Source organism: Vespa mandarinia, chromosome 4 (assembly GCF_050613455.1).
Source record: "Vespa mandarinia isolate Hongniang chromosome 4, ASM5061345v1, whole genome shotgun sequence".
NCBI classification, from domain to species: domain Eukaryota; kingdom Metazoa; phylum Arthropoda; class Insecta; order Hymenoptera; family Vespidae; genus Vespa; species Vespa mandarinia.
Genome location: NC_140813.1, coordinates 1,098,408 through 1,107,145, shown reverse-complemented (window position 1 = coordinate 1,107,145; position 8,738 = coordinate 1,098,408). Strand labels below are relative to the sequence as shown.

Sequence of the window (8,738 nt, the reverse complement as noted above, 5' to 3'; positions counted from 1 at the left end):
CGCTGTTTCTGTCCCTCTTTTTCTATCTTCCTCGTTCGCTCGCTCGTTCTCTCGTTTCGTTCCTCTTTCTCTTTCTCTCTGCCTCTCTCTCTCTCTCTCTCTCTCTCTCTCTATCTATCTCAAAGTAAATCGTTACTGCGTCCGTCCAGGTTCTAGTGGTGCATCGATCGTCCAAGAAACGGAATTTCTTCCTGTTAAAGCCGTTCTTATTAATTTTTCTTTAAAATTCCTCTTTAACGCGCGTCGAATACCGCGTACGACGGTATAATTAGTTTCTCCGTATAACTTTGATATATATATATATATATATATATATATGTATATTTGTTTAAATACTTTTGTAAAGTATTTGTAAAGTATTTGTAAAGTATCATAAATAGCGTTCTGGTACTTGATTTATTAACACTCAGTTACAAGGGAATTATATGATATAGTAAAATGTTTTAGTTTTGAAGGGGTGTGTTTACAAAAAAAGAAAAAAATGGAGATAAAAATCGAAAGAGTAATTAGCCGTATACATAGTCATTGAAATAAAATATTTTTGGAAATATTTCAATAGATATAATAATTCGATATATAGAAGTTCTTAATTTGACGTTGAACTTTCAAAGATATTGAGAATTCAATGTGATTCTAAATAGACGTACCTTGGTATTTACGTATCGCGTACTTATTAGATAAGTAAATAGAAAATACATAGATACAGTAACATATACGAATCTATAATATGCATCTACATATATATGTATGCTTGAATGTATGTATGTATGTATGTATTTACGTATATACGTAAGTATAAGTACATATATGTACACGCCGCTTTGTGTCGATTCGAGAACACGTATCCGATCTTCTCTCGTAGATATGTGTATGTATGTATGTATGTATGTATGTATGTATGTATGTATGTATGTACATTCGTTTATATACATACGTTCGCGCATGATTATTGTGACAATTTCATTTCGTAACGTCCCATAGGACGGGCAATGACTTCGTACCCCGAAACGATCCCGGGTTCCTCCGTGCTCCTGGTGCTTTTAATGCACCACTATCAGGGTGACCAGCGTCACTACGTTCGGTAAATTTCCCTTCGGGATATGTTTCGCGAATACCGAAAATCCATTTGCTATCTAAATTTCGTCTCGTCCATTCCGATCTCTTCGTTAAAGCTTTGACCTTAAATTCCCCTCCCCCCCCTCCAAAAAAAAGAAAAGAAAAAAAGGAAAAAAGAAAGAAAAAACCAAGAAAAGGAAGAAAGGGAAAATTAAGAAGAGAAAAACAGATCGATTTAATCGACGACCTTTATAAATTTTCATTAAGATCGATGAAGGAACTCTACTTCTCTAATTCTTTTCTCTTTTACTTTTCTTTTTTTTTTTCTTACAAACTTTTCTCGATTTGTAAATGCGAAGAACCATCGGAGAAATATATTCGCAAGAACGTTCGATCACGAAAATTCAACGATTAATATATGGATATAATATAATGGAATAAAATAATTTTATTGTGAATATTTAAAATGCAATAAGGAAAGAAAAAGAAAGAAAGAAAGATAGAAAGATAGAAATCTCTCTTCGCGATGGCCGAAAGAACGGACATTTTTCTATGATACTCGAGAGGCCAACGAGGCCTCCGGATTGATGAATTCGACGCTAGAAGAAGTTTCTCCTCTGTCGGGTACCCGTTCCTCTCTACTCTCTCACCTCTTTTCAACTAGCTTTGATCGACGTAACTTCAAAGCGAACGTGCTCGCTGTCTCATTTCAATTCTGTTTTACTTCGCCCGCATATCGATATCCTTTGTTTTTCGTCCTCCATCGTCTGGCTCGAACAGCGCCCCTTTTCTGAGATGAATTTTCTGTTCAAAGACACGATAGAGATGGATGGATCGATGGACGGACGGACGAACGGATTTATAAGCTTCGAAAAGAAGGGAAAAAAAAAGAAAAAAAAAAGGAAAGAAAAAAGAAAGAAAACGAAAACGAAAGAAAAGCGCAAGGCAAGTGAAACGAAGGCCTCTCTCTCTCTCTCTGTTAATCCGAATTTTTGGCGTCTCAAAGTATCCGCGAGTGAAAATCGAGTGAAGCGGAGAGACGAGCGAAAGGCTAATGGCGTTGGTGGTGAGGGCGAGAGAGACGGAGAGGAGTGGCCGTTATACTAATTTGGTGGGTGCTCGTTAACGACCCCTTTGAGGTCATAAGTTTTGCCGGTCGGTTCGCTCGCTCACACATAAGAGCGAGAGAAAGAGAGAGATAGATAGATAGGTAGATAGATAGGTAGATAGATAGAGAGAAAGAGAGAGAAAGAGAGAGAGAGAGAGAGAGAGAGAGAGAAAAGGAGAGAGTGCGAGAGAGAACGATATAAAATGCGATAGAATGAGAACGGTAAAGGAGGGAGATAGAGAGAGAGAGAGAGAGAGTGAAGGGTGAAAACGTGTGTGCGCGTTTCGCGGGACATACTCGATGTCCTTTTCATCCCCCTACTACGTAGTTACCGGCCGGTAGAGCGCACTCTGCTAATCGCGATCGCGTTCGGCTAAAATTCGCCAAGTTTCGTACGTTTCCGTGAAAAGCGCGCCGGATCGACGGACAAAGTCGCGCAAGCTCTGTCGCGCATGCTCAATGAAAATCTGCGCGCCGCTTGAGCGTCGAACTCACCCTCTTTTTCTCTCTGTCCCTCTCTCTCTCTTTCTCTATCATCCTATCTCTCACTCTCTCTCTCTCTCTCTCTTCATCACTCTTCTCCCCTACCTCTTCCACCATCCGAAAACCCCCTACCACTTTCATACCTCCCACTAAAATTTCCTAAGAGAAGTGGTGGGGATGAGAAACGTGCTTGTCACGGATGCACTCGGCAAAGAGACGACGGAGAAACGCTTCAGTAAGCGCCGCGAGCTCGACGTGGTTGGACGTTTTGCTCTCGGTTATCTTTTCGAATAACATTTTAATACGAGTTTATATCCCATTCTGTTCGTCGTTCTTCTATTTGATCTTTTTTTTTCTCTCTCTTTCCTTCTCTCTCTCTCTCTCTCTCTTTCTGTCTGTCTGTCTCTTTCTCTCTCCCTCTCTTTCTTTCTCTCTCTTTCACTTTTCTTTATTTTTCTTATTCTTATTTTTTTCTTTCTTTTTCTTCTTTCCTCTTTCCTATCTTCTTTTATGCGATTCATATTTTATCCGTTGCCTTCGAATCCACGTTTGAAACAGTACGAATTTTTACTTTTTTATTACTTATTTTTATCTTCTCTCTTATTTATTTCGTTTAATTTAATTTAATTTAATTTAATTTAATTTAATTTAATTTTATTTCATATCATTGTATTTATTTTTATTTTCCTTTAATTTATTTTATTTTATTTAATTTCATTTTACTTTATTTTATTATCTTTCTATTTTTTATTTTCCCTCTTTCATTCTCAATAAATAATTCCTAGTGTTACGAATTTACGCGCGTGAAAAATTATCGATCGATCTTATCGATCCTATTGTCGATATTATTAATGAAATCGATCCGTGAACGTTGCGAACTCTCTTATATTTGGGTAATTGATTCGAAGTAAAGAAAAAAAGAAAAGAAGAAAAGAAAAAGAGGAATGGAGAAAAAGAAATAATGAGTAAATAAAAGAGTTTTTTTAAAAAGAAAAAGAAGAAGAAGAAGGAGAAGAAGGAAAAGGAACAAAAAGAAGAAGAAGAAGGAGAAAGGAAAAAAAAAGGAAGAAGGAATTAAGAGAGATATGAGAAAGTGTTTTATAGTGGTAAGCCGAACGAAAAGGATCGTGAAAGAAGAGTCGAGTTAAAGGGAAGTAAAGGATTGAAGATAAAAAAAGAAATAAGGATTTGATATAAAGTAGAAGAGAGAGAAAGAGAAAGAAAGAGAGAGAGAGAGAGATAGAAAGAGAGATAGAAAGAGAGAGAGAGAGAGAGAGAGAGAGAGAGAAAGTGGGATAGAGAAAATCGACTCTAGATCTCTTCTCTTCGAAGTTGCACGGGCTTATCCGTAGAAAGATATAGAGCCTGGAGAATCGGTTTACGATAGAAGGATTCCTCGGAAAGAGATCGAAGCCGATTAACGCGATCGTCTGTAATTAGCGATCGTAAAAGCTCCACTCGGGTGTTCTGAATCTGCTTTCGTGACCGATCGTTTCCTACGAGAAAAGGTGGGCGACCGAGTCGAGGAGGGAGGAATAGTTCACAGTTCGAGAGGGGGCGAGGGAGGAGAGGAGAAGGAAGGAGAACAAAAAGAAAGAAAAAAAGAAAGAAAAAAAAAAAAGAAAAGAAAAAACGAAAGAGATAAAAAGTACAGTGAATTTGGAATTTGGAAGGTGTGAGATATATCTGATTCGATCTGATCGAAGTTCAAAGAAGGCCATTGCGAACCCCTTTCTAACGAATTATAAGCGTCTTCGTCGCTGCCACCCCCGCCGCCACAACCCCTGCCGATCTCGTTCGCCGCTGTTCGTCCCCCGTGAATCGAACAATCGATGGTTTTCAAACGCAAACTTTAAGAAGATGCATTTGCAAGGAAAAAAGTGAGAACTCCGTTCAGTGTTCCCCTTTCTTTCACTGATCCTTTCTTTTTTTCTTTTCCATTCTTTTTTTTTTTTTTTTTCCTTTCCCATCCTTCCCGGACGATTTCCGCGACGCGACGCAAAGCAAAGCGACGATTATTACAGTTCACCTCAAATCGTCGTTTATTTGCGTTTATCAGCAAATCTCGCCATTCTTTTGATATCGTGATATTCATCGTCAAGAAAAGGAGTTGCCGATAGAGGAAGAACAAAGATGTGCCCTAGCCGTTCCCTTCTACTTTTTTACGTCCTCGGTGTCTTCTTGATCATAAATGGTAAGTTGATTTCTTTCTTATGCCTTTTTTTCTCTTCTTTTTTTTTTTTTTTTTTTTTTTTTTTTAGTCACTCTTCTTCCCTTTTCCTCTTTTACCCTTTTTTGTTTTTTCTTCTTTTTTCTCTCGTCCCTTCCCAATTCAACGATTAAACTTGAAATATTATTAATGGATAATATTTTTTATATCGTCAAATGCGTACACGTCCACGTTATGATCATTTCCTCGTTGTTCGATATTCCAACTAGAAAGGTATATATATATATATATGTAAAAGAAGGAAAGAAAGAAATAAAAAAAGAATTCTCTCTCTCTCTTTCTCTCTTTCTTTTCATCGCTTTTCGTGTCACTCTTCCTCTTTCTCTCTCTCTCTCCCTCTCTGTTTCTCTTTCTCTGTCTCTCTGTCTCTCTGTCTCTCGATGGACGAGTGCCATGGAGAGCAACCGAAAGAGGGGTTGGAAAATGGTGCAAAAAGCTGAACGGCGACTACGCGGGAACACGTCGGTTTTATACGTCGACAGTTTTTACGGGCGCGTTGCCGCGTGTCAGCGGTCGTAATCTACGTGTTGAAATCGAGGATGATGGAGAGAGATCGACGAAAAAGTCGAGGGAGAAAAAGGGCGGGAACAGAGAGAGGGAGAAAGAGAGAAAGAGAGAGGATAGGTTGTATACATTGAAGAAGGACAGAAAGTGAGGACACTAGATTTCTTTTAGTGGGAGGACTAGGGACAGGAGTAAAAATGAAATAAAGAAAAAACAACAAATGCGAAAGACACACACACACACACACACACACACACACACACACACACACACGTAGAAACAAAATAGGAAGAAGTACATTGTGCATAATTGTGGCTTTCGATTTGAGAAGTGATGAAGTAGTAATAAAAATATCGGACAAAAGAAATGGCAATTTTTATTTAGCGTTTGGAAAGATTGACAATGGTATAATGCAATAATGCCAAAAGAATCATTTGGAAAAATTCAAAAGAGGGAATATGCACTGGATATTCATTTAGCTCATTCGTTTTTTTCTATGTTACGCAATTGTTTTCTTTCACATTCTTTCTCCAATTTCGAGAGTTAACTTGTATTTGATTATAATTGAAAGTTAAACATTTCAATTGTCAAGAATTGTTTCTATAAAAAATGTTGGACCTTCATTATATTATTACAAAGGAATGCTCTATCCGGATAAGATTTAATTTCTTATTAATCTGTTAAAATGATGATATTATTCTAAGCGTTTTATTTTCATTTTTTTTTTCTTTCTTTTTCTTTTTTTTCCTTTTTTTTTATTTGCTAAAGTTGTAATCGTGAAAAAGAAAAGCTCATCGATTCTATCGATCGTGAAAGAATATTAATCGTATTAATGATCTAGCTTACATATTATAGTCTCCAAGTAAATAATCGATATGAACGAGTTACGAGTTATATTAATGACATGTGGAAGTTCTTATTTAACGTTAATGGGATCGAAATGAAGAACAATTTATGAACATTCCAATTTACAGGTTGAATGGCGAAATTTCGTCACTTTTTTGTCTACTTTCTAATAATATTTCTCGCTCTTTTTCTCTTTTTTTTCCTTTTCTCTTCTATTTTTTTTTCCCTCTTTTTTTTTTGTCGACGAACTTTTTTTTTTTGCCAGCGAAATTTCGCATGAGAATCACTCGAGGTTAAACGTATCGAAAAATGTTCGCATTTTTCGTCGTTTACACGACGACGAAATTTTCCGTCCGTTCGACTCGTTGCTCTCTTTTTTATTTATTTTTTTTCTACTTTTTTTTTACCTCTTTTTTTTTCTTTTTTTTTTTTTTTTTAGTCTTTTTTATTACATACACGGCAATTAATTTCGTTCTTAATATTGTCCCCGTTGCAAAGATTATTCACCCGCAATGAAAAGTAAGACGCTAAAAGCGGCGTTTCGTTGAAAGCGAAAGACCAACTCGTACCTTTAGATTTATCTGCAACGTGTTGCGTCCTTGCTTTATGCAATAATCGACGCAACGTTCAACGAATAAACTGAACGAACTGAACTGAACTGAACGAACGAACGAACGAACGAACGAACGAACGAACGAATGAACGAATGAACGAATGTATGAACTATGTATTTACCAAATTGCATACGAGTTTTCAACGATCCTACTGTATAATAATAATAATAATAATAACGATAATAATAATAATAACACTTATTATTGTTGTTATTGTTATTATTATTATTATTATATTATAATTATTATTACTATTTGATACCAGCTCGATGAGTTTTATATACCGTTCCACCCTTCGAGTCCCCCTTCTCTGACCCTTTTCTACCCCCTTACGGGATATCGAGCGGAAATTAGCATTTTAGATACATACGGAATGAGTTTCGGCCGATTGTATACGCGTTAGCCCATCCTATAAACGACGAACAACATCACGATAGGTAGGAGGTACGTGCTAATTTAAATATGCCTCTTGCACGTTAATTAACGTGTACACCGAGCGAGGAGAGGGAGGATAGATAGGGGAAGGGAGGGGGAAAGCTTTTATTAAATTCGTAAAAGGTAAATATCGCTATATATACATATATATATATATATATATATATATATATAAGAGAAAATGAAAGTACATTCGATTTTGATAATGAACATCTATACCTATGTGTATCAATTTTCATTAGGTAGATAGGTAAGTGTACGCTAAGAGATGATTGGAAAAAATTGATTGATAGAAATGATCGATCATTTTCTTTGAGAAAAAACAAATGTCGTAATCATCAAAAGAGTATGTTTTCTATTTGTCTGTCTCTCTCTCTCTCTCTCTTTGTTTCTTTATTCCTATTTATTTCTTTTTTATTTTTTTGTTTTTTCGAGATACTATTCGTTCGATTCGCGAAACGTGAAAAATGGCGGTAGAAAGGAGCACAAGCAGCACATTTTCGATGTTACTAAAACGTATACGTAGTAGGATACATAGCTGGCAAAATGCGCTCGTACAAACATCCCTGGGCTGGACGAGGATCGGGTCAATGGGCATAAAATGAGCGCTTATTGCCAACAAAAGCTTCGCACGATCACTGTTGGAAATTGACTTGTCCGCGTTTCATACTGAGTCCACTGGAGAGATTTCGAGAGGAACGGTATCGAAAAGGTATTCTGTACCCTCTTCCCGCCTCCCCCTCCCCCTACTCTCCTGTAACCTGTCCCCACACCTTCTATTCCCTCCTACTCTTTCTCGCTTGCCATCATTACCACCATCACCACCACCACCACCATACCGTTCGTTAAAACTAACTGCTATGTCTCGATTCCAATGAAAGCTCGTATAGTAGGTTGTACTAATCGACGATTATTTCATTTACTAATCCCGAATGAGAAAATCAATCGACTGAAAGAGACTAATGTTTTGTATATACAACGCGATATTATCCTTCTATCGTTTCATCCATTTATTTAGTTATTTCTTTGGTTATCTTCGTGGCTGCCTTATAAGCGATAATATCCATGTATATAGATCCTCTGATTACATTTTTATTTCTATTTGTTTTGTTTAGATATATATATATATATCATTCTTATTTCATTTCAATTTAATAATTGGCGAAACAATTTGCATGCAATTATTTTTTTTTCTCTATAATTACGCAAATAATTCCTATTGATTTTGCGCAATTTATTTATAATTGAAGATCTGTCAACTGATTATTAAAAAAAATTATATATATATATATATATATACATATATACGCAGGGAAAACGCTAATTATATTAATAAATCATTTTTGAAAATTATAAATTGCGAATATTTAATTATAAAAAGAAAAGAAGAAAGGAAAAGAAAAATAATAAATAATTAGAATTTTATTTGTTTTTGAGAATGATTTACGTTGGGATCAATATA

At 36.1% G+C, this 8,738-nt stretch overlaps 1 protein-coding gene across 8 annotated transcripts in view; it reads left to right on the top strand.

The window, feature by feature from the left end:
* Window positions 1–2,889: 2,889 nt before the first annotated feature.
* CARPA (Carbonic anhydrase-related protein A) overlaps window positions 2,890–8,738 on the top strand; it is a 193,917-nt gene continuing 188,068 nt past the window's right edge. For 4 of the 8 annotated variants that reach the window (XM_035878686.2, XM_035878683.2, XM_035878687.2 and 1 more), the window contains exons 1-2: window positions 2,895–3,204; window positions 3,433–4,841. In XM_035878686.2, coding sequence (XP_035734579.2) covers window positions 4,781–4,841 — 61 coding nt within the window. In that variant the 5' untranslated portion in view covers window positions 2,895–3,204; window positions 3,433–4,780. Of the gene's footprint in view, window positions 3,205–3,432; window positions 4,842–8,738 lie in introns of all 8 variants that reach the window. The other 4 variants (XM_035878684.2, XM_085656459.1, XM_085656460.1 and 1 more) reach the window with 4 other exon arrangements.